This window comes from Balaenoptera acutorostrata, chromosome 11, assembly GCF_949987535.1.
Source record: "Balaenoptera acutorostrata chromosome 11, mBalAcu1.1, whole genome shotgun sequence".
In the NCBI taxonomy this organism is placed as follows: domain Eukaryota; kingdom Metazoa; phylum Chordata; class Mammalia; order Artiodactyla; family Balaenopteridae; genus Balaenoptera; species Balaenoptera acutorostrata.
In genome coordinates, this window is record NC_080074.1 from 7,346,327 (window position 1) to 7,371,944 (window position 25,618).

At 52.2% G+C, this 25,618-nt stretch overlaps 2 protein-coding genes across 2 annotated transcripts; one reads left to right on the top strand and one right to left on the bottom strand.

Moving 5' to 3' along the window:
• Nucleotides 1-3,374: 3,374 nt before the first annotated feature.
• Nucleotides 3,375-7,431, bottom strand: SMIM45 (small integral membrane protein 45). Its single transcript, XM_057556972.1, has 2 exons — nt 7,167-7,431; nt 3,375-4,597 (listed from the first exon to the last, which is right to left on the bottom strand). Exon 2 carries the CDS (start codon nt 4,581-4,583, stop codon nt 4,377-4,379), a length of 207 nt encoding a protein of 68 aa, XP_057412955.1. The 5' UTR covers nt 4,584-4,597; nt 7,167-7,431; the 3' UTR covers nt 3,375-4,376.
• Nucleotides 7,432-13,049: 5,618 nt separating this feature from the next.
• CENPM (centromere protein M) lies at nt 13,050-25,280 on the top strand. The gene is made up of 6 exons (XM_007189127.2): nt 13,050-13,181; nt 13,697-13,776; nt 16,621-16,713; nt 18,487-18,566; nt 19,692-19,783; nt 24,516-25,280. Exons 1-6 carry the CDS (start codon nt 13,125-13,127, stop codon nt 24,654-24,656), a joined length of 543 nt encoding a protein of 180 aa, XP_007189189.1. The 5' UTR covers nt 13,050-13,124; the 3' UTR covers nt 24,657-25,280.
• Nucleotides 25,281-25,618: the final 338 nt, after the last annotated feature.

Sequence of the window (25,618 nt, forward strand, 5' to 3'; positions counted from 1 at the left end):
CCTGCTGAGGCTGTGAAGCTTGTAACCTTGAACACCTTCACACTTTAGACCCAGTATGGCCAGAATTTTTATTTTTAAAGAGGAGTCAGAAAAAAGATTTTTACGTGAAATCTCCTGACTTATAAATGTTGCCAATTAATTTGCATTTTTTCAGGAATCCCCTGGCGGTCCAGTGGTTTGGGCTCAGTGCTTTCACTCCCAGGACCCGGGTTCGATCCCTGGTCAGGGAGCTAAGATCCTGCCAGCTGCATGGTGCAGGAAAAAAAAAAAAAATTGCATTTTTCCAAAGCACTGTGCTGGAAAAACCAAACTTGGCTGCTGGCCAGATCTAGTCTGAGGCCTTCCCTGGCTTATCCAGTTAAGCTGAATACATCTCCAATAGGGACTGTCTGGTGTGTTCAAGCTAGGGGTGGGGGAGCAGTTTTCATCATTTCTTCTGAACCCTGCCTTCCTTCCATAATATCTCAAGAGACCTGACAGTAGGACTCAGAGTCAGGTTCTGAGATGATCTGTGCTCAGGTCATGTTGACTGGTCCAGATGGGCCCTGACCCAAGCTGGACCACACACAGGACCCTGCCCCAGCCTTGGGTGATGAGTTTTAAATGGGCGCCTGACCTAGGATGAGCCATGAATCCCACCCCTGAGACATTTGTGCTTGCAGCCAGAGAGAGGCACAGGGTAACTCTCTCTCCACTGGCTGGAGCTGTAAGACATAAAATGCCAGCAGTTGGCTGCTATATTTTCCATGATGGGGGAATCGGGGTTGGCTAGTGAAGTGGGTATACAGAAGCAGGAATAAAAAGTGGTTTGAGGGGCCTTCCCTGGTGGTCCAGTGGTTAAGATTCCACGCTTCCACTGCAGGGGGCACGTGTTCGATCCCTGGTCGGGGAACTAGGATCTCACGGGACACTTGGTGCAGTCAAAAAGAAAAAGACAAAAGGTCTGAGAAAGAATTCTAAGGGGGTCTGAGTGGCTGGTTCTAGTTGTCCTGAGTCCCTGCTACTTTCCTGTCCTACAGGACCGGAACCCTCCAGAGTCTTTGTGATAACTTCCCCTTCTTACCCAAGCTAGCGGAGGCGGGGCTTCTGTCCTTCACAGTCATCAGTCCTAATTCATGCACATGGTCCTGCTTGGGCTCTTTCCAGTTTCCTGATGAACAAGAGCAGCACCGGGCTCCCTCGTCCTGGCCTCCCAGCTCCCTCCCCCATGCCTGACACCTCTACTCACTTGGATTAGCACTGAAGGAACTCGTGAAATCCAGAGCCTCATAATGAAAGAAGTTCCTCCCCTCAGGGAAGGGAGCTCAGAATACATTGGGGCTGGCACTGCCAGAGAAATTGAGGCAGTGTGGGACTGGCTACCCAGTGGGTGGTGCTGGTTACCCCCATTCTTGTGTGGGGTGATCTGTAAGGCACTGGAAGGGCCCTACCCTCCAATGGGTCCTTACAGAACCCACTCACCTGCTCACCTACCTCTGCCACGCCCTGCCTGCCCTGGAAGTCCATACTCAGAGCACCGATTCACACGCTCACCAAATTCTGAGGGTTCCTATCCACCCTCCCCACCCCAGACTCCCAGTCCCAAACCCAGGTGCTAGTAACCCCCGGGTCACCCCGGGTGGGTCACTTCTCTCCATGCTTGTTTCCTCTTCCGTAAAGCAGTGTCCTCATCCCTCTTGGGTTTTGCCCAGCATCCCTTCCCGTCCTTAAGGTAACAGCTGCAACCCACCCCCACCCCCTCAGACCATGTGATCAGTAGAGCCAACTCCACCCCTGGCTCCCGGGGTGGGTGCCAGAGCTGCCTGGCAATCAAGGCACCCCCATCCCCTAAGCTCGTAAGCCTTGGGGGCTGACAGGAGCCCACCCCCTGAGGTTTTGCAGGAACAATATGCGTGTCTCTCCTGAAATCAAGGCACAAGGGCTGCGTGAGCCTGGGACTGCCAGGGCACCTTTGTACCACGTGGAGAAAATCCACCTGAAGGAAGCCCACAGGGCTTAACAAGATGGAGAGAGAGAAGGATGGAGAGCTGGAGTGACCCAGTGACATTCTTGAGCCCCAGGGTCCAGCTGAGCCTGAGTCCAGAACCAAACCCTATTATTGCAGCTGTTTTCAGTTTGGTCTCTTGTGCCTGCAAGAGTCCTGGGTGGTAGTGTGGTGGGGAAGCTGCCTGGTGGGGGCGGGGGGAATCTCTGTGAGCTGCTAAATGCTCTGCTGGGTCAGAGGTCAGGGCTGTGAGACTCAGAAACAACAGGGCTGGGCCTAGGGTGAGGCAAGAGAGGTGCCGAGAATTGAATAAGGTGGCCCTCTTGCCTCGCTCTAACCTGGCTCTGCAACATAGCCCCCTGCAATTCCTGGGTTTGCCCCAGGGAGGAAGGGCAGCCTCACCCCTTGAGATGAGAGAAGGCAGCTTTTGCTCTCGCTGACTCCTAAGATGGGGCGTGTGCAAGAGCGAGCCCGGGTCTGGGGTCAGGAGGTCTGGTTCAAATCTCAGCCTGTTGCCCTGTTGCCTTGGCAAGTCCCTATGAAAATGGAATGGCAGCTGCCTCCATGTGTTCTCCCCCTTTCAAGGAGGGGGACTTTTTTCTTTTTTTTTTTTTTAATATCTTTATTGGAGTAGAGTTGCTTTACAATGTTGTGTTAGTTTCTGCTGTACAACAAAGTGAATCAGCTATATGTAAGGAGTGGGACTTTTTAAATGGACACACAGCCACCCAGCTCTTCCCAGCCTCCCTTGCAGCTAGGAGTAGCCACGTGACTATGTATTGACTGGTGAGGTGTAAAGGGAAGTAAGAGGTACAGCCAGCAGGAGTGTCCCTCAAAGGGGCAAGGAGCCCCTTCCACCCTCCCTCCACCCTGCTCCTCTGGATGTCGAAGAGCCCCCTCGGGTGGCACCAACCAGGACAAGAGCCCTGCAGCGAGAGAGGAGCAACTCAGGTCCCCAAACACTGCATGGAACTGTCCACCAGATCAGCTCTGGACAACCTCCCTACGAACTGTACTGCGAGAAAGAAAAACGTTCTATTTGGTTTAAGGCCCTGCTGTTTTGCATCTCTGTGCCTGAATTTATATCCTAACTGGTTCTCTACCCCGGGGATTCCAGTTAGTTAGTGGGGAGGGCACAAGTGCTACTGGTTTCTAGTGGGTAGAACCCAGAGATGCTCATCACCCTACCTCACACAGGACAGCCCCCTTACAAAGAATGATCTGGTCCCAAAAGTCAATAGTGCCACTGCTGAGAAACTGCTCTTTCCTCTTGGAGATTCAGTGTTCCCATCCCCCAAATGGGGGGATATTGAACTATCATGTTTTTTATGAGGACCCAGTGAGATGATAGACATGATCCTACTTTTAGGAAAGGAGACAGTCCTGCAAAGATAGTCATGGAGTTTTTATTATTGAGATAAATTAAGACGGATGCCCCAAAGGAGGGGAGTGAGCAGGTTGCCAATCTATGTCCAAAAAGGAGGCAGTGGTGCCCCACAGAGAAGGAGGGCTCCAGGGTGGGCTTGGGGCCCCTGGTGCAGTTCAGGACCAGAAGGGGAGGGCAGGGGCTCCTGCCAGCGGCCTCAGCCTTGGGAAAAGGAAGGGATAGGGAAGTCCAGACGAGGGAGGCGGGTGGGAACTGCTGGTGGTCCCCACACTGCCCACAAAGCTCACCCCATCCCCACCACCTCCCATCCTGCCTGGGCCCCCCCCTCCCTCTCACACAAACATGCTTCTCCTCCCCTCCGCACGCCTGCCCACTCCCCTCAAAAGTTCTCTCTATCACACACACACACCTCCTTCCTCTATGGCCTTGCCCCTTGCACACCCCACCACACACACTCATCCATGCCAAGCCCGGGTCCAGAGTGGTAGGGCTGGGCTGGACTAAGTTGACATCCCTCCAAAGGGGGCCCTTTCCTGGGTCAGCTTTGAAGCCTGGCCCATGAAGCTGTAGGGTCGATACCACTGGCGGGAGTGGGGAGCTGAGCATCTCCGAGGATCTGGTAGGGAAGTGGGAGATCTGGAGGCTCAGGACAGGCGGGGGCAGCCATGCCTGACGCCGGGTGGAGGGGCAGGAGTGCTGGGCAGCACAAAGGCACTGGGGGGCCGTGGGGCGTCCCCGGAGCTGGGGAGGGCAGGTGTGGGGTGAGCTGGCTTGACCCGGAGAGCAAGCCCTGGGCCATCAGCAGCGACATCTCAAGGCACCCAGGTGCCCCATCTCCCCACAGCCAGGGTCCTCCCAGAGCCCCTCCTCCTGGGAGGAGCCAGGCTGCGAGGGAGAGCCTGGAGGACCAGGGGTTCTCCTCCCTCTGCCCCGGGGTCTCCAGGCTGGGCGGGACGGGAGAGGGCACCCGGTGCCCACTCCCCACCGCCAACAGAGCCGGTCAACTCAGACCTCGGGGCCCCCGAAGGCCAGGTTGTCGCGAACCATCAGTGTCTTGCGGAGGTCACGGTCCACCAGGGGGCGCTGCATGCGCCACTTATGCGCCTCCTGCAAACCGGGCTCGAAGTAGTAGATGCAGGCGCCGAAGCCCACCAGGATGAGCACAGAGATGAACAGGTAAACAGGCACGAACCAGTCCAGGAAGTGCGGCATCGCGGCGGCCTTGGCTGCTGAGACACGGTCGGTGAGAACCAGCAGAGAGGCTGCTTATCCCACCCATCCTCCCAGAGGGGGCCCCGCAGGCTTCACAGAGCCAGGAGGTCAGAGCTTCACCTTACGGATGGGAAGACGGAGACCCTGGAGAGTGGAGGGCAGTGACTCAGCAGCCCCGGCCCCCTGACCAAGCACACAGCTGCCCCCACCACAGGGGCCCACTCAGCTCCTACTCACCCTTCTACAAGGAAGCTTATAGCTGAGGGCTGGCCCTGGCTCAGTCCCTCAACAGTATGTGTGCCCTCAGGCAAGTTGCTTAACCTCTCTGGGCCTTAGCATTGTCCCCTGCAGAAGGGGACGCTAACAGAGCCTTGTGGGGATTCAGTGAGGTGACTGACCCCTTAGGGCACTCAGTAAAGGACAGCTTGGGCCATGCCTCCTCTGAGCCGCCCCTCCCGGCTCTGACTGTGCATTTGCAGAGGCTGCCACTTGCTAGGCCCCTCACAGATGAGTGGGTCCCCAGCCACCCGTGCATCCTGGCTAGGTGTGGCTTGGTGAAAGCATGGTGAACAACCGCCCATCCCTAGGGGACCTGGTTGATATCAACAAGCTCTGCACAGGCTCCCGAATTCAGGCCCATGCCCCATTTCATAATTATAAGAGTATGGACACAGGTGCCAGCCCCAAAAGTCTTGGACATTGGTTTCCACATCCGTAAAATGGGAGTGAAAACAGTATCTAGGTCATAGGGCTGTTGTGACTGTTAAAAGAGTTAATTTGCGTAAAATGCTCAGAACCAGTGCCTGGCGCTTACCAAGTGCTACATAGTAGTTTGTTCTTATTCTCTGGGCCTCAGTTTCCTTATCTGGAAAATGGGCATAGAAGTAGGACCCACTTCTTAGGGTCTCTGTGAATGTTTAACAAGACAATGCCTAAGGAGCATTTAGCAACATGCTGCTTGGTGCAGAATCGGCACTCAGTGAATATCAGCTATTGTTATTTCCAGTGCACCAGAGGTGGGGAAAGCAGGAAAGTGGAAGCTAGCAGGTTTAAGGTGCTTCACAAGTTTTACATACACCCAGCTTCTTTAGAATGGCCCAAAGGTGCCCACATCTGCTCTCTGCCAACCTTGCCAGCCTCATCTCCCACACTACGTGCCATCACAGGGAACCGCTTGTCAATCACCTATGTGCATCTGCATGTTATACAGTCTACATCTTTGCATATGCTTTCATTTTCCTTAGAATGTCCTTTGCATTCACTTTCATGTGGCAAACTCCTGTACATACTTTAAAAGCCACACCACAGGTTATCTCCTCCAGAAATGGAATAAATCAGGGCCCATTTAACCCACCCTCAACCCCTTCCTGAGGTGTGAGAAAGGGGTAAGGTGAGGAGCCCCACTTCTGCCTGTCAGGCAGGGAGACCATGGTCAGAATGCAGTCACAGACCTTACAAAAGGCCTATGGGGTAGGTGTTACTGTCCACATTTTACAGATGAAGAAACTGAGGCCCAGAGAGGTTCACTAACTTGCCCTGAGTTACCCAATTGAGAAGTGACAGAGCTGGACTCCAACCCCCCAGCGATGTCCTGAGGTTTGATGGGGAAAATACCTGAACAGAATGAAATGAGCAAAGGCCCACCTTGTCTTCTAGGGAGGGAAGAAAGGGGATGGATGGAATGACCTCCAGGGCAGGCTGAAGAGAAGCTCCAGCTTTTCAGACCTCTGTCTCCAAGCTCCAGCTCCTCTTGTCCCTCTACTGCCAGGTGGGTCTACGAGGTGGGCTGTGACCCCAGGGGAGGGAGAGATGCTGCCTCCCAGTCCTGCGTCCACCCAGAGCCCCTCCCCTGCCCTCCAGGGTCCCCACTGGCTGTTCTGAAACACAGTGTCTCAAGGTGCCCTATTCTCCTCATGGAGAAATAAAATGAAGAGTGTGCTAATGGCCCAAAGTCAGGGTTACAGCAGTGTCCTCCTAACCATCTGCCCGTCTGTAGAGCCAAAGAGAGGGTTCAGAATTGCTTGGTGTGGCCTGCGTTTAGGGGGAGGTGGAGAAGGGGACCTACAAGCAGAAAGGCTGCTCCAAACTAGCCTGACTGAGGCCAAGTGATTCGTGCCCCCTCCCCTGGCCACACCCAGGACCCCAGCCTCCTTTGAGCTTACACATGAGAATGGGGGACTTGGGCAGAGCAGAAGCCATTTCAGCTGCAATGCTGTGGGCCTGTGGAGCAGTGTTCAGGGTCTCCCAACCTCTCCAGCCCTGTGAACAAAATCCCAGGCATTCTGGGGCAACTGAGGACCCCAGACCTTCTCCTGGCTTCTCAGAGGACTGGCTTAGCTGAAGCAAAACATTCACTGGCCTTCTGTGTGACCTTGGGCCCCTCCTCACCCTCTCTGAACTTCCAGGGTTCCCTGCACAGTGACGGGGTGGGGGCGGGGGCTATCAGATGATCTATAAGGAATTTTCTAGCCCCCATTCCAGCTAAAGTCCCATCCAGGACAGTGTGAGGGTTGCAGAGCCCCTCTCCCTGCCTCCCAAGCACCACTCAATCCCCCACCCCGACCCCCGTGCCCGCAGACCCACCTCAAGCCCTGCAGATGCCTGTTCCGGGGGCTCCGGGCTGAGCGCACAGCCTCTGCCTAAGCAGCTCAGTGTCGGCCCATGGACTCAGTCGCAGCTGCTGTCCCCAGAGATGCTGCCATCTGCAGCCGCCCCGGGTGCTGGAAGCAGAGAAAGGGCGAGGCCAACGCCCCCTACGGGAGACAGAGTTTCTCAGGCCCAGGGGCTCTGACTGGGCCAGGAGGGGGCAGTCCTGGGCTAGCTCCGGCAGCCTGTACCTCTCCCTGCCCATTGGAGACCCTTCTCTCTGCCCCCCACCCTCAGGATAGCGGGAGGTGGGACCTGCCTTAGCCAATCAGCAGTCTGGCAGAGCAAGGGCTTTATCCTCTGTTGCCCTGGCAACCAGCCTTCTCTTCAGGATCCCTTGCACTGTGCACATGGTACAGAGATGACAGGCAGAGCAGGGTTGGATAAATTCGGGACAGATGGGAGCCACCCAGCAGGCTGCTGGACCCCACGGCTACTAGACCTAGAGAGGAAGTGGCCCCTACCAAGATAACTAGGAGGATTTGGACACTTGTCATTTGAGGGTAGGGAGAGATTGGGGTCCCTGGCACGTGGGTAGGACACAGAAGCAGTGACCAGTAGAGCCAATGAGGGTCATGTGTTATAGAGGGAAGAACCAAGACTGAGATTCTGGACACATTGGTCCACTGTAGCGTAATTTACCATATGCCAGACACTGCTTTCAGTACTTTACATATTTATGTTAACTCATTTATTGGTCATCCAAGGTCACATGGCAAGAGTCTCAGTGCCAGGGTCGGAGCCCTAGCCTGGGCTGCAGGCCCGCTCGCAGGGGCTGCCCTCCTGGTTCTGCCTCACCAGCCCCAGAGGCCCCCTGGCTGGGATACGGCCTGAGAGAGTCGTGGCTCCCAGCCACGGAGCCCTCCCCCCCAGGCCAGGACTGGGCCCTGCATCACTTCATCTGGTCCTCCAGCTGGTTAGTTGTTGAAGCCCACTTTGAGGTTGAGGCAGCTTCGGCTCAGAGACGTGAAGCTGCTTACCCTCTTCTTCTTCAAGGTCACTCAGCTTCTCAGTGACAAAGCCAAGGCATGTGCAGGGGTGGGCTGGAGGTGAGGGTCCACCTCCCAAGCCTGGGTCCTCCCTCCTATGCTATAGACAGAGTGTTTGCAAAGTTTCAGAGGCCCAGTGAGCATTCCATAAACAGCAGTGGTTATCGTCTCAGGAGGAGAGAGCAGCCCCAGAGGCCCACGGGGTGGGGAAGAGTCTTCGAGGAACCATCTCCCTGGGGAGTCCATTCCCAGAAACTGAGGACGGGCAGGTGGCAAAGGCTATGGGTAAAATGGCTTTGGGTCTCTGGGTCCCCCACCTCACAGACACCCTGCCATCTGTGGGACCATCTGGGAGTCCTGCGAGTGTCCTCTCCAGCATATGTGGGCCAAGGGGAGTGAGTTTGAGTTTCCAGAGAGATTTTTATTAAGTTCTAAGGTACATACAGTAAAATACAAACCTTAAGTGATGAACATTTACCTGTGTATACACCTTTGCAGCTGCCACCCAGACCATGTCTAGGATATTTTCATCATCCCAGACAGTTCCCTCCTGCTTCTTGCCAGTCAATACCGCCTTCCCAAAGGCACCCACTGATCTGATTTCTGTCACCATAGATTAGTTTTTCCTGTATTTGTATTTCACATGAATGGAATCTTATGGTATGTGCTCCTCTGTGTCTGACTCCTGTTGCTCAGCACAATGCTTTTCTCTGCACTGACGATGTTGCCTTACCAATGTACCACAGCTTATCTGTTCACCACTGAAGGACATTTGGGGCATTTCCAGTATTGAACTATGATGAGCAAAGCTGGCAAAGTGCCGTTGAACAGTTTGGAGTGGGAGGGCAGAGAGGAGGTGGGGGAGGACGAAAGGAGCACAGAGAAACTTTTGGAGGTAATGGATACGTTCATTATAAATTGATTGTGGTGGTGGCTTCCTGGGTGTATATTTATATCAAAACTTACCAAATTGTACACCTTAAATATGTGTAGCTTATTATGTGTCAATTACACCTTAATAAATCTGTTTTTAAAACTGATAAACAGGGGACTTTCCTGGTGGGGCAGTGGTTAAGAATCTGCCTGTCAGTGCAGGGGACACGGGTTCGATCCCTGGTCCTGGAAGATCCCACATGCCGCGGAGCAACTGAGCCCGTGCTCCACAACTACTGAGCCTACGCTCTAGAGCCTGCGAGCCACAACTACTGGGCCCGCATGCCACAACTACTGAAGCCCGCGTGCCTAGAGCCCGTGCTCCGCAACAAGAGAAGCCACCGCAATGAGAAGCCCGCGCAGCGCAATGAAGAATAGCCACCACTCGCTGCAACTAGAGAAAGGCCGCACGCAGCAACAAAGACCCAACGCAGCCAAAAATAAATAAATAAATTTATTTTAAAAATTGATCAGCGGCCCTTAGATATTGTTTTAGCTACGTGATTCTTTATTCACACAAAAGTTTATGGGAAGCTCAATATGTAATAGGGATGAAGCCAGAGCTGCTTCTGTTAAATAGTGGAGTGGGGTTTCTGGGCCCTACGTACTCAGCTTCTCCCCTGCCCCTCACGGTGCCCCTGAGGCATCTCCCCAGGGTTTTACAGAAGTCAGTTTGAAAAACACTGGCCCAGAAGGTCTCTGATGGCCCTGCAAGTTCTGGGTGTTGATGATACAAGAACCTCCAGGTCTGGGTCTGGGCTTCCTGCCAATCTCTACACTTCATCACAGTATGGGCCTTACACACAACTATTTTCTATTGCACTACCTATGGGACAAGCACCAACTCACCTGACCCCTCAGCCAATAGTCACCTCCCCAGCAAAGTATAGCGGGGGCCCCCCAGGGAGCCTTAATGCACCTTCATCTGGGCTCCAGCTGCTTCCCATGCTGGCTCTCACCCACTGTGCTGCCTTTGGTTGTTGTTATCTGCCCGTCCACCACTGAAACCTCTGTGCCTGGGTCACAGTATCCAGCACCAGGCCTGGCCCAAGGCAGGCACTCAGCACAGTTGGATTGAATGGGTCTCAGCTCAGCCCCTCCTGGAACATGCTGAGCAGGGTCCAATGTCTTTCCTTGACTCTCTAAGGGCCTCAGTCACCTGGCCCTCGATCACCTCTCTAGCTTCACCTCCTCCACTCCTCACGCCACCTGCTTCAGCCACTGGCCTCCTTGCTGCTCCTCAGAAGTGTCAGGAATGCTCCCCACTTGGGGTCTTATCACTTGCTGCTCCTTCTGCCTGAATCCTCTTCTTCACTATATTTATTTATTTATTTAGCATTTTTAATTTTTTCCACTTTATTATTTTTTAACATCTTTATTGGAGTATATTTGCTTTACAATGCTGTGTTAGTTTCTGCTGTATAACAAAGTGAATCAGCTATATGTATACATATATCCCCATAACCCCACCCTCTTGCGTCTCCCTCCCACCCTCCCTTCTTCACTATATTTAATTGGCTCCTCTCTCACCGCATGCAGACATCTGCCCAAACATCACCTTCTTTTTTTAAAAAAAGGAATTCCTTTATTTTTATTATTTATTTATTTATTTTTGGCTGCGTTGGGTCTTCGTTTCTGTGCTAGGGCTTTCTCTAGTTGCGGCAAGCGGGGGCCACTCTTCATCGCGGTGTGCGGGCCTCTCACTATCGCGGCCTCTCTTGTTGCGGAGCACAAGCTCCAGACGCGCAGGCTCAGTAGCTGTGGCTCACCGGCCTAGCTGCTCCGCGGCATGTGGGATCTTCCCAGACCAGGGCTCGAACCCGTGTCCCCTGCATTGGCAGGCAGATTCTCAACCACTGCGCCACCAGGGAAGCCCCAAACATCACCTTCTTAGCGAGGCCTCCCCTGACCTAAAGTAGCTCCTCCTACCCATCACGTTCTATCCCCTAGCCCACCTTACTTTATTTTCCTAGTACTTACTACTACCTGACTGTCAGGGAGTCCCCTGCATGCCCCGTGCCATGGGGAATCAAAGCACCATCTGTGCTGGGGCAGGGGCTCCCTGAAGCCATGTACTGCCCGCTCTTTCTAAGCAAGGTATAACTAGTTTGGTTCACAGTGAGAAGGATTTAGGTTAGACAGGATGTATGCCTCTTTTCTCCCAGATGTCACAGTAATGAACACACTGTGAGATCACGGTCCTACTCCCCCATCACACTGAGTTGGTCAGTAATGTCTGATTCATCTGTGTTCCCAGGGTGGGGCATTGGGTCTGCCCTAGGAAATGAATGAATGAATCACTGCTGAGAATAAACAATGGATGTAAATCAATTCATTCATTCAACAAATATTTATTGAGCAACTACTATGTACCAGACACTTTTTAAAGTGCTGGACATACAAACTGACAAAATCTTTGCCCTCATGTATCTTATGCTCTAGTTGGAGAGACAAGACAATGAGCAGATAATTATATAACTGGAGACGCAATCTGCTGTGGGCTCTGAGTCCCTGCAGGTTCTTGCTGGGCATATGCCAAGAAAGCAGGGCTCTGAAAGCTCTTTACCCAGGCCATTTCTAAGGGTTTGTTTTTGCAGCAAGCAACCTTGAGGGTTGGAAAAAGAACAGGAAAAACAAGCAACCGGAAAAAGAACAGGCATGCCTACCATTCACTATAAAAGTGGTGAATTTCTAACCTCTGTGTTCCTCTCCTATAATGCCATCCACAAGGTGTACAGGCAAACATGATGGGTGGGTCCTTTGCAGGGCTTGCGGGACATGGGGAAAATAACACAAAGGTAAAGCCACAGCTACTGCTTTTACCTTGAGTAATAATGTCCTTTGTCCCTTACCCAGGAGTTTCATGTCTTCTGCAGCATCCATGAAAAGGTAACAGACTATTACTAAACAGTAATAAACAGTAACAGTTTATTAGTTTGTAAAATCTCAGGTGCTGCCCAGTTCTAGTCAATATGTGAAGTGCTATTGAGAAAACTGAGCAGAAAAGGAGAGAGAGGGATTATGGGAGGGCTTGCTATTTTAGATAGGGTCGTTAAGAAAGCCCCCTCTGATGAGGTGACATTGCAGCAGAAACATGAATAAAGTCAGGACACAAGCCATGTGACTATTTGGGAGGAGAGCATTTCAGCCAGAGGGAACCACAGGGCCAGGGATCCTAGAGCCGTTGTTAGAGGGAGAAGGGTAGAAGATGAGGCCAGAGAGACTGTCAGGGGCCAGAACCCACAGAGCCTCAAAGGCCCTGTAAGGCATTTGCAATGTACCTGAGTGAGAGGAGAACTATCGGTGGGTTTTGGCCAGGGAAGTGGCCTGCTCTGATTTCTCTTTTTAAAGGATGACTCCGATTGCTGTGTGGAGAATAGCCAGTAGCCCTGGAGACCAGGGTGGAAGCAGGGAGCCAGTGAGAAGTCTCTTACAGTAGACCTGGTGAGAGATGAGAGTGGCTTCTCCTGGTGGGGGGGTGGAGGTGGTGAGAAATGGTCGGCTTCTTGCATTTTAAGAATAGAACCCACAGGCTTGCTTACGGATTGATTGTGAGGTGCGGGGAAGGGGAGCCAAGAATGACCCAAGATTTTGTTCTGAGCAGCTGCAAGGACAGAGTCAACTGAGATGGAGAAGATGTGTGAGGGACAGGTTTGGAAGGAATCAAGAGCACCTTGAATGAGCACGAATGAATGAAAATGAATAACTGAATCACTGAATATCTTCTTTCTCCCAGTCGTGAAATAAAAGCCTTGTCCCGCAGGCAGCAGCACCCTACGTGCCTAGAGCCAGCGGTGGAACCTCCCCTCGGAAAAGGCGGTAGTGGTTCCTTTAAGAAGGCCCTGCCCCGCCCCCCACGAAGTCCCGCCCAGGCACTGTCACATGACCCGCGATTACGCACACGGGGTGGCCCACAGGGCGGTTTGAAAGCCCGGCGCGCACCGTACGAGCGTCGGTTCAGCCTGTCGCTGGGATGTCGGTGTTGCGGCCGCTGGACAAACTGCCTGGCCTGAACACGGCCACCATCTTGGTAGGCGTCAGCAGCCCAGATTCTTCCGCCCGCCTTTCCTCCCAGGCTGTGCCTCAGCCGCCAGGTCCCCTGCGCTCTCTGAGGTGCTGGCGTGGGCTATTCTGGCTGGGGTGTGGTGGGCCGGAGAGCCACACTCTGAACCAGTCGGAGTAGCTGCCCTTCTGAGGCTGAGGGACGTCCCCACCAATAAGTGCGCAGTTTCTGATTGGTGGGGCGGCTGGGCGGGGCGACCGCGCGTGGGGCGGGGTGCCGGGTGTCCAAAACTCGGTTTTCCCGCGTAGAGGGGGTCGGACCTCCGGGAGAGACAAGGCCTTTCCAGGAAGGGTCCGGGGAGGTAGTGAGTGCTTTTCGGACAGGACCGGACAGGGTGCAAACCTCGGGCCCTCTGCCGGAGTCCTCTCGGTAAAAGGGTGCCTCGCGCGCTGGAGCCGGAGTCTTGGGTTCGCGGCCGTCCGGGCCCTCCAACGGGACTGCTGTGTCCAGGTGTCAGTCTGTCGCCTTCTCTCTCTGGGCAGCTGGTGGGCACGGAGGATGCTCTTCTGCAGCAGCTGGCCGATGCGATGCTCAAGGAGGATTGCACATCGGAGCTGAAGGTGTAAGTAGCCTTATGCTGGGGTGTCCGATCGCTGGCCTGGGCGCAAGGGAGAGCGGGGTTGGCGGTAGGGGGGCCGCCAGAGAGGCGGGCACAGATGGAGCCGGTTGACCAACCCCTCGGAGTCTCCGTCTTAACGCGTGATCTGTCCCCGTCCAAAGGCATCCTCCATCACTGTCACACAGTTTTTCTATTTTCCTCTAGCACTTGTCACTATAAGAAGTTTCCATGTTTCTTTACTTGTTTCCAGTCTGCCACCCCTAGGGACACCAAGGTCAGCCCCTTGAGGGCAGGGACTTTGACTTTTGCTCACTGGTGAATCCCCAGTGCCTTGAGCAGTACTTGGCACAGAGTACATGCTCAGATACCCCCCAAACTTGGAGAAAAAGTAACTAAAGTATATTTTGTTTTCCTTTTTCTAACTGAGAGGGAGTAGAAACAGCTGCTGGCAGGAGTCAAGTGACTGAATACATGTGGGTGTCATTCTCCCTGGTAGAAAGATTATGTTCTCTTATTCTACCTAGTATGGGGCATTTCCAATTCCCACAGAGGAAATACCCTCTAGATTTGGATCATTCTCCTTCAACATAATCTTTCCCTCAAAATAAAGATTGTTCATATGTCCATCTGTGCTCTACCTATCTTGCCAGGCTCTTTGGCTATAGAACACCAAACACAATAACCAATAATCTCAAACCCATAGCTCAGAAATAGGAAAGGATTAAAAAAAAAATTAATTTGGGACTTCCCTGGTGGTCCAGTGGTTGGGACTTTGCGCTTCCACTGCAGGGGGCACGGGTTTGATCCCTGGTCCAGGAACTAAGATCCCTAATGCCATGGGGCAAGGCCAAAAAAAAAAAGTCAAAAAAATTAATTAGCATCAGAGTAAATGGAAAATGTGGACAAAATTGCCTGCATTAAACGAGATGGAAACCACTGGCAAAAAAGAGAGAGTCACATGACTTGCAAAAACTCTGATGAAGAACCCACTCTGGGAAAAGGGGAAGAAAGCTCCTTTTTGAGTGCTTTGTGCCATTGAGAAATTTAATAGGAACATGAATTTTTAAAAGAAGCGTTCAAAGACCAAATAATAACAGAATGAGAGGAAAAGGGAGGTTGCAGAGCTAAGGGCAAAAAAGGTGAAAAATAATACCATATGAGATCTATCTAATAAATACATAGAAACAGCAAGGATCAGAGTAGATGTGGTTAAAGACTTAATTATTTACAAAGAAGAAAGATTTGAAAAATTACAGCAAAAGTGTTTGAAGTGTAATAGAAGACTTCCCTGGAATGAGTGAAGAGTTGAATTTGTCCGTTAAAAAGGGTGCATATATCTTGTTCCAGGAAAAATGAACAATTATTTACTTCTGAAGTAAATAATTCTTCAGACTTTTAGGCAGGAGAAGCAAATCACCCATATGGTCATCTGTTCATTCTGTTGTCAAGTATTTTCGGCTCTCTGCATTTGGAGTATTTGGCAGGAACCAGCTTTGACCTTTTGTAGTTATGTGGAGCCATGTGACTAGTTCTGGCCAATGAGTTGTGAGCAAAAATGATTGTCTCTTTATTGCTGAAGCATTTAATTGCCAGTGAGAGACCTTCCTCAGTACCCTTTGTCTCTCTCATGTTCTAGAGTGGCAACTTCATTAGCTGAGGTCCGAAGTTATGGTTAGAGCAAAATATAAACGTATATAATAATACCATTAATAATAGCAATATAAATGTACATTTGTAAGTTTTGTCCAAATGGTAAGGTAGATTTTAAGAATGCTAATTTTCTCACTTTTCTTAATAATAGAGAATCAATCCCATATAGGTAAAATTAAAACTGTTAAAAATGATACCAACTTACTTATTTTTTCCATAATCTTTTTTTAATTGGGTTCTTTGAGGAAATAATTTCTTGTGATTAAAAAATAATTTATCCAAAGTTCATCTTTTTTTTCAGTGCTACTTTAGTTATTTTGCTTCCACTAAATTCAGATAAAATTAATACTATTATCCTATTTTTATTTTTTATTTTTTGGCCGCACCATGCCCCTTGCGGGTTCTTAGTTCCCCGACCAGGGATTGAACCTGGGCCACGGCAGTGAAAGCGCTACATCCTAACCACTGGATTGCCAGGGAACTCCCTCCTATTTTTCGATTACATCTACTGTATTCTAGTGTCTGAATGTGTATACATTGTGTACGTGGAGAGATGTTTAGAAAAATGTTCTAATGTTAATAGTTATTTCTAGGTAACTGAACTTTTAGGAGTATGTGTTTCTTTTTTAACTTTTGTGTTTTGTATACTTTTTGGTATTCTTAAATTATAAGCTATGGGGTGGGGGGGCAGATGAGTAATAGTCATATGTGGAAATGGGCAGAAGTAGAGGATTCAAAAAAACCCTTCAGATGGGTATTTGACAATCTGAGACTAAGTCCAGACAAGAATGATGAGGGTGACTTGCCCAAGGTCACATACTGATAATTGGCAGACTTGGGATTTGGGGCCACTTCTGTCTTACTCCAAAGAGCTTCAATCTTAACCCCTAAACTTCACAGTCCAACACCCTCCCCCCCTTCTGAGCCTGGTCTCCCTCCCAGCATGCAGTGTAGATGGCTAGCCTCATGCCATCTTATATCCAAAACTCCCTGTTGCCAAGGCAGTTACTAAACTTTCTGGCAGGGAGAGTAGAGCAGGAGTCATCTGGATAGGACCAACTCTGCCCTGCCCCTGTGCTCACCTGAAAAGTCTTGCTTCAGGTGAACAGGAGAGGAGCTCTTCCCTGTGACGGGTGGCATGTGAACAGTCATTGTGACGTGGGTGCGTATTTAGTCCTGCAATTTCTTGTTTTTCAGCCACTTGGCAAAGTCCCTCCCTCTGCCCTCCAATGTGAATCGGCCCCGAATTGACTTGATTGTGTTCGTGGTCAACCTTCACAGCAAACACAGGTGAGAGCCAGAGGATGGGGGCTGCCGGGCTCAGGTAGACCTGGCTCAGGGATGTGCTGGGACAGTGGCCTCACTTGTGATGGGAAGGAGAGGAGACAGGGAGAGGCTGCCTGGGGTTAACTTAGACCGTGAGGAGGGGGGAGCCAGTGGCCAATGCACGATGTTTAAAAGACACTGATAAATGCCAGCAGTGTCATCTGTCATTTGGCTCTCTGAAGCCTACTGTGTATCCCTGACAGCAGGCACAGATATGAATGAAACAGACCCCTGTCCTCAAGGTCCATTAGGGGAGGAGGCTAGACTTTTGAACAGACAGTGACAGTACCTGCGATGTGTACTGTAAAAAGAAGGAAGCATGGGGCTGTGAGAGCCCAAACAAGACCTCTGACTCTCAGGACTTAGGTCAGGCTAGACTTCCTGGTGGAGGTGACATTTAAATAGACACCTGAGAGATGACGAGAAATTAGCCAGGGAAAGATGAAAGTAAGCAGAATGTTCCAGGTGAAGGGTTAATGTAAAGGGCAGGAGGAGCGTAGTGTGTTCGGAGGACTGTCAAGGCCTGTGCGGCGTCAGAGCCCAGTCTAGCGTGGGGCCGTGGCAGTGGCAGCATGGGTAGTGTTGATGCTGGTGGCCTGATCCGGTCTCCCTGTGGTGCTGGCAACCCTGGGGACAGGACTGCAGCCAGCCTATAGGGAGTACCGAAGAAAGGTCTGCCCTCTCCCTCCTGGGGGACAGCCGGCTAAGAGCAGAACACAGGGTCCAGCACAGAAACCAAGGCAGACACCTGGGCCTGTGGTAGGGATCAAGGGAAGGCTCTGGTGGAAACACCTGGGAATCCAGTGGCATAGAGACACCAGATACACGTAGCATCAGGACCAAGTCCAGACTGCACTTCCTGACCAGTTGGAACCAGTCAGCGGTGACTTAGGCCCAGGTGGGGCTGAGAAAGGGCTGAGATCTGCCATGGTTGCCAGAGGGCCCTGGCTCAGCAGATCTGTTGCTCTTTGGGTGAGATCTCTCTGTTCACCAGAAGGGACACTGGCCCAAGTCTTTGGAGAGATCCTGCTTCACAGCCATACTTAGGGGCAGGGCCACTGTTGCTGTTGGCCTCAGGCTGTGTTCATTCAGGCTGAAGCCTGACCTTTGAGATGGCTTTTCGGCCAGGAAACAGCAGGTTCCTTCATCACTCCCTGGACACGAGTGAATGAAAGCCTCAACCCAGAAGGTCAGGGTGCCCTTGCTTAGAGGAAAAGAGTGTTTTCATATGATAGATATGACTTAAAATCGCTGTAATCTTATTGGAAAGCAATTCAGCAATACTTATCTACACTTAAAAAAGACACATACTATGACCCAGCCATTCCACTTCTAGCATCTGTCCTACAGAAACGTTTGCTTGGATGTGTAAGGACCTGTGGGAAAGAAAATTCATGCAGCATCTTTCGTAACGGTGAACACCAAGGGGGTTAAGTGGCGGGGGTGGGGGGAGGGGTGGTGGTGGGATGAACTGGGAGATTGGGATTGACATACATACACTAATATGTATAAAATGGATGACTAATAAGAACCTGCTGTATAAAAAAATAAATAAAATAAAATTCAAAAAAAAAAAAAGTAGTTTAAAGATATGAAAGGACAAAGTATTCCTCTAGGGCTGTTTCCTGTCACCATCCTCTCATTCTCTGGCCTCTCTGGAATCAGAGGCGGGTGGCTTCTGCTTTCTCTGTTGTGAGGTTTGTCCTCTGCTATGTTCTCTCGCCCTGGCCACTGCAGCCTCCGGAATGTTGAGGAGTCCCTGCACCATGTGGACGCCACCTTCTTCCTGGGGAAGGTGAGCTTCCTCGCCACAGGCGGTAAGTGCATCCCTCCCCCGCCAACCCAGGGCCTGTGGGGGACTCCTTGCAAAGGCAGCCTGGGTGATGGAAAAAACATGCATTTTGGAATCTGATGTTGTCAGTCTTTATAAAGCAAATCTGAGCTGATCAGTCTGCCAAGTTAATTCCGCTGCGATAACAGCTTAGAGGTGCCTAGTGGCTTTCAGAGTAAAATCCAAACTCCTGTAAAGGCACAAAGTATTTTGCAGTTTGGCCCCTGCCTTCCTGTCTTATCTCCTATTACTCTTCCCTTCTTTGGCTCAGCTTATATTTCTCTGAGACTTGGTAATATTAACAGTGGAAATAATAATAGCTACCCTATATCGAGCACTCACAATAGACCAGACACTGTCCTAAGTGCTTTGTTTCTATATTACTTAATCTTCACGACAGGTACTACTGAAGTAGGTACTATTTTCTCTGTTTTGCAGCGGAGGAAACTGTGGTCATGAGGTTAGGTAACTTTCCCAAGGCCCCGCAGCTGAACAGTTGTAGAGCAGAGATTCACACCTAGAGAGTCATATTCCAGAGCCCATGCCTTTAATGATTATACCATGTGGCTTCTCTCAAATACTTTTTCCTCTTCTTTATCTCGGTAACCCCTATTTTCTGCCTCCTGGGGGACCTGACCAGCCCTGCAGTCTGGGCCCTCAGGGTATCCATCCCACACATGCCTCTGTCAGAGACTCCTAACCCTTCTACCTACACTGGTGGTGTGTCTGCCCCGCCAGCTGCACTGCGAGCTCCTTGCAGGAAGGGCCTGGCACGGATTGTTCGCAGCAAGCATTGGTGGATAAGTGAACACCAGGTCACTTCTGTGTATTCATTCATTGGATCTCTGTGGTAACTCAGCAGGGTAGGGGTTGTTACTATCAGTTCATAGATGAGGAAATTCATGTTTTTATTGAGCACTCTATCCAAGCCCCTTCAGCCTATTTTCTGATTTGATGATCTTGACTGCCCTGAAAAGAAGGTAGAACAGGACTGTCACCGCACTGACTAGTAAGAAACTGAGGCCCAGAGAGGGGAAATGAACTACTTGGCCCAGTGCTTCCTCGATGACAGCCGTGAAGGTAGAGATGACAGGCCGTGGCTTCTTTGCAGCTGGGCGGGAGAGCCACTGCAGCATTCACCGGAACACCGTCGTGAAGCTGGCCCGCACCTACCGGAGCCCCCTGCTCTTCTGTGACCTGGAGGTGAGGACCCCAGCACGCGGGTTGAGGGACGGAGCAGTCGGCGCTCAGTGGGCGTGGCAGGGATGCTTCTTGGAGGCTCGTTGCGTCCCCTAGTGAAGGGGATCCTGATGTGGAGACGAGATCCTCGTTTGAACCCTGGCTCTCCTGCTCACTGCCCTGGCGTGGGTCACCGTAAGCCTTGGGTTCGCACATGTAAAATAGGGTGATGCTCCATGTACATCTTGAGTTCTGCTCGTGCACCAGGCGCCATCACCTCTTGCTTTTGTGTCGTTCTCTCTACTCGTAACTAAGTCTTGTGCGTGTACCTGTGGGTCCCTGTTAATATCTCACTTCCCTGCTGGGGTTAAGTGCTCTGAGGCCAGGCATCTTGTCTGCCTCATGAACCAGCAGTAAAGGTGCCCAATGTCCCCCTTACATCCCTGGATTGCAGACCTTGTCTGGTCCCAGCCTGGGGCAGGGGGTCTAGCAGGCAGCAGAAGGGGAGGCTGGGTAGGTGGGTAGGTGGTTGGATGGATACATATGATATTGGTTCTGCCCTGACTTGCTTCTGTTGGTGTTTCTCACGAGGTGACTGCTCATTGTGGGGTTAGCATAGCAGATTTCTATTTTGCTGTTGAATTTTGCTCTTCAGCCTCTCTTTGTGCAGTACGGAACCTGATGACTTTTTGCTAAAGGGTCCTCAGCAGGAGTTGACGCTGCTGCCTCTGGGCTCCCAGGGCCTGGGCTGCCCCACCCGCACACCAGACCTGCTCAGTTGGTTTTGAGATTTCGTTTTAAAGATTTGTGTTTCTGCTCTGTTCTGGGTCTTGCACCTGTTCCCAAAAGCAAAGTGATGTCGTAAGAGGGAACTGAGTCAGTATGTGGTCCCTCATCACCAAGGGTTCTTACTCTGGGGTCTGTGGACCCCTCTAGTCAGAAGGGAGAAGAATTCAGGGGATTTGCAGACCTGGACGAGAAAAAAAATTACTTCTTGTTTTCACTAACCTCTAAGAGAAATTTATCATTGTGAATGTAGGCAAGAGATGTCAGTAACATTAGCAGAACCTGTGACTGTTAGCAGTGGAAGCGGCGGACATTGCCATGTCCCATGGGGATTGGGGCAGATCTCATTACTACTCCGACACTGCAGAAGTCATTAGACCTGCCCTAGATCTCATTCAGTGCATCGGTTAAGATGTACAGATTTGTGTTTCACATTTGATGACTATTTTAAGAACCCCGACTTGACCGACGCTCTGATCTCACAGGTAGGACCTGAGGCCCAGGGCACCCCTGAGGGGCCTGTCCCTGCAGGCTTTCCTCACAACAGGAGAGGCGAGACGTGCTCACAGTCACACAGCTAGTAAGTCAGCGGAAGAGCCAGGTTGGTGTGCAGCTGTCTCTTTCCTGTCTTAGCGGGCTGACTGTGTGGCTTTGAACAAGTCGACCCACCCCCAACACACACACACACACACACACAGCCTGCCTTCTCTTGGCTCTGAAGGGGGGAATCGCCATCTTTGCTCCACAGTTGAGGTGCGCGTGGTGGTGCAGTTCTGTGTGTGGTCAGGAGGTGGCAGGCTGTACCAGGTCCTGGGTTGTCCTCTAGCCTGAGAACTTCTCTCAGAAAAGGCCTGTGGCCGACTTTCTATTTCCAGCCAGCAGCAGCCCTGCTGAGAACCTAGACCTGGCATTCTCTCCCACAAAGCACCCAGTGTTTGCACAGTCAGCACTCCTCGTACCGCTGCTGTCCTGTTCGGGGCACACTCCTCCGCTTAATCGACTTGGAGCCTCACCATATTCTGAGGCCTTTGCGTGGCAGGAATTATGAGCCCCGTTTTACATATGAGGAAACACCCAGGGAGGTGTGGGATTTGCCCAGTGAAATTATTTCCCAGCTCCGCTGATCGGGCCCTGTGCTGGTCCCTGAGAACACAAATGCCTCAGATGTTGGCCCTGCCTCTCAGAATCAAGCAAAATAGACCGACATGTAACATACGCAGCAGCAGAAGGATTTGCAGAGCTTTGGAAGCCTGGCAGTGGAATTCAGTCATTCCTTCCTGTAGGTGACGGGGCAGTCATGATAGGGTCAGAAGTGGGATTTGGGGGCCACGTCTCTGGAGTATGATGTGTGGATGGGAGGAGGCCTGGCCAGAGGCAGGAGGGCTCAGGACGAGGCCTCTGCGGGAAGCAGACTGTGGAGTCCGAGTGAGAGCTGCAGCAGTTTGGAGGGATAGTTCAGAGGCAGAGGCCACAGACCTCAGAGGATTTACTCAACAAGTATTTCTGGACTTCCCTGGTGGCGCAGTGGTTAAGACTCCGCCTGCCAATGCAGAGGACACGGGTTCGAGACCTGGTCCAGGAAGATCCCACATGCCGCAGAGCAACTAAGCCCATGTGCCACAACTACTGGGCCTGCGCTCTAGAGCCCGCGAGCCACAAGTACTAAAGCCCTCATGCCACAACTACTGAAGCCCGCGAGCCACAATACTAAAGCCCTCATGCCACAACTACTGAAGCCCGCGAGCCACAACTACTGAAGCCCACATGCCTAGAGCCCATGCTTTGCAACAAGAGAAGCCACCGCAATGAGAAGCCTGCACACCGCAACAAAGCATAGCCTCCGCTCGCCACAACTAGAGAAAGCCCACGCGCATCAACAAAGACCCAATGCAGCCAAAATAAATTAATTAATTAAAAAACAAACAAACAAGTATTTCTTACATAATCTACAGTGCGCCGAGCACTGTTCTAGGCACTAGGGAAGCAGCATAGAGCAGAACAGTTTTAAAACTCCCAATTCTGTTCTAGTGGAGGAAACAAAGTGAGGAAGTAGAATGTATGGCATGTTAGAGAATGGAGATGTGACCTGTCAGGTGGTGGTAAAGTGGCAAGATTTACATAGGGGTTGAAGGGGCTCACTAAAAAAAATGACCTTTAAGTAAAGACTTGAAGGAAGGTGCCGTGGAGCCTCCTGGTGGAAAGGCCTACTAGGTTGGAGAAACAGCAAGTGCAAAGGCCCTGAGTTTGGAACTTGCCTGCTGTGTTCAAGGTCCACAGGGAGGCATGGGTGGCTGGAGCAGAGCTGTGGGAGATGAGTCAGAGTGACCGTGGGGCTTTGTGGGTCATAGGACAGGTGGTGGCTTTCACTCTGAGTTAGACTGGAGCAATGGAAAGTGTGGGGCTGGGGGGGTGGGGGACACAGCCTGACTCGGGTTTTAAGTGGGTCCCTGCAGCGGTTGGGAGGAGAGTGGACTGAAGGGAGACAGGGGCAGAAAGAAGGAGATGGGCCTGGGGACTGTGTCTGGAAGAGTTAAGCATGGCCTGGGCGCAGTGGTGTCTGGGGAAGAGGGAGATGAGATGGTCTGTGATGCTGGGTGTTTCCAGGGCAGGGCCGACAGATGTGCTGATGGCCTGGATGTGAGACAGGAGAGGAAGAAGAGTCAAGGTCGACTCTGGAGTTTTCAGCCTGAGCAACTGGAAGGACGGGGTTGCCTGCGGCTGAGATGGGGGCGACTGCCGTTTGGGGGGACTCCCAGGAACTCCGTCTCGGACACACTAAGACAGGAGTCTGTTAGGAGTCTACCCAGAAGCCAAGCGGGCAGCGGCACACGTGTGTCTAACACTCAGAGGAAAGGTCTTGAGATGCAGTTTGGGCATCCTCAGCAATTAGATGGTTTGAAGGTCACGGAGCTGGATGAGGTCACCTGGGGACCGAGTGTGGGGGAAAGAGATGCAAAGGCCAAGCCCTGGGACCCCCAGCAGTTAGATGTCACACAGAGGAGGGAGCGGCCTGCGAGGTGAGAGGAGAAGCTGCGGAGGGTGGGGTCCCGGGAGCCGGGTGGAAAAGGCCTGTCGAGGAGAGGGAGCAGCTGCGTGAGATTCTGCTGAGAGGAGACTCAGTGCGAGTGAGGCCAGTGTGATGAGGACTGAGACGTCGCCTCTGGACTTAAAACCCAGGATGTCATGGGTGGCAAATGGTGGAGAAAGAGCAGGAGGGCGTGGGGCTGCCTGGTCACCAGCTTGGGTGACTGGGTGGATGGTGGCGCCCTTTCCCCAGTTAGAGAGGGGACAGGGGAAGGGGGAGGTGCTTCTGAGGGCACCTGTTGGTCAGGGGAGAACATCTGAGCATCACTGTTGATTCTTCAGCATTTATAATGAGCACCTCATCTGCCCGCACGATCTGGTGCCAGGCCCTAGGACAGTCTTGTCGCCCCGCCTAATCCCACAGCTCCTCTGGGCCCACCAGCCCTTCAGAGGCCCTGATACAGGAACCGTCTGTTGATGGTGCCTCCCTGTCCTCGGAAAGGGCCGCTCTCTACCCACCCCTCCCTTCTCTCCCTGTGAGCGTCTCTCTCAGACAGATCCCAGGGAAGGAAGCCTTTGGGGCCTACTCTACCCCAGCGTTGGTTGGGACTAGCCCTGGTTCAGATCCCAGCTCTGCAGTCACTGACTGTGTGCCCCTGGGCAGTTGACCTAACCTCGCCCGCCCAGCTTGCTGAGCCTTCATTTCTTCTGGAGCAGGGGTCATCGTCTCTGGTATCCCTGGAGGGTGTTCAAAGGATTCGGTAAGTTGAGGTGGTTGGAAACGGCTCGGCCAGGTGTGGCGCGGACAAGGGTGTGGCCATGCTGGGCAGCGGTGCCCTGAGCTGTCCCCACATCCCAGCGCCCCGCTCCCCTGGGCAGCCCGCGGAGCTGCTCCACCTTCAGGGCAGCAGGCCCCTCACCGCTGTTCTCTGCTCTTCCGCTGCAGATAGGAGACTTTCGAGCCACCATGGCGCAGCGCCTGGTCCGCATGCTGCAGATCTGCGCCGGCCACGTGCCCAGCGTCTCGGCCCTGAACCTGCTGTCCCTGCTGCAGAGCTCTGAGAACCCCTCCCTGGAGGACCTGTGAGGGCCACCAGCCCCCGGGCTGCCCCTGCCCATGGCTTGGTGCCCGGCTCAGTAAACAGTCACTGTTGCTGGCGCTTGACAGGCCGGGGTCAGCGGGCAGTTCCCTCAGGGCCCAAAGTCCTCGAGCTCCAGCAGGGCGTGCCAGGGGCAGAGGGTGGGGAGGGAGCCCAACTGGTGGGATTCCAGCCCCCCTCCCCCTCCCACGCTCACTCCAGCAGAGCCCCAGGTCTTCATCCATCTGACGTGTTCTCTCTCCACTTAAGACTTCAACTGAACAAAGGGTCCGTGGCTAAAAAAAGTTTGAAAATCACTGGTCTCGTCCACCACTCTGATTCTGCAGATGAGCAAACTGACTCAGAACAATTAGGAGTCGGGTATGGGGAGCTTGGACTCTATGAGCCCAGTCTGACTCTGCATCCTGGCCTTGCCATGCTTATAGGACCTGGTTGTTGCCTCTTGGGGCCTCAGTTTTCCCAGGTGTGAAATGGAGATTGTTCTACTTACCCTGTTGCATTGTGAGGATTGTATGAAATGGTGGAGGTGAAGTGCCTGAGGTTGTATTACTCTTGCGCTTGTTTGAGTGCTTGATGTATTTCATAATAAACGTGTTAATGCTTACACAGTGCCAGGTAAGCACTTAATGAACAGTTATTTGAACTATTATTTGAAATCACACAGAGCTAAGTTCAAAAACTGGTGCACATCCAGGAATTACACTGTGAAGTCTTAAGGTTGTGAGAATTCAGTGAGAGAATCTGACCGAGGGCTGGTTTCTGGGTTGGCAGCAAGAGATTGTGCAATGACCATTGCTTTCCTCCTCCTTTGGGTCTCATTAGAATTTGTGGAAGTGCTGGGATTAGAATCCAGAAACCCTGGCAGCAAGGTCTGGGCTCCTGCTGCTCCGCTATGGCCGGCTGGGCACGCATGTGAGAGCTTGGGGGTGAAGAGGAGGTCTGGTGGGAG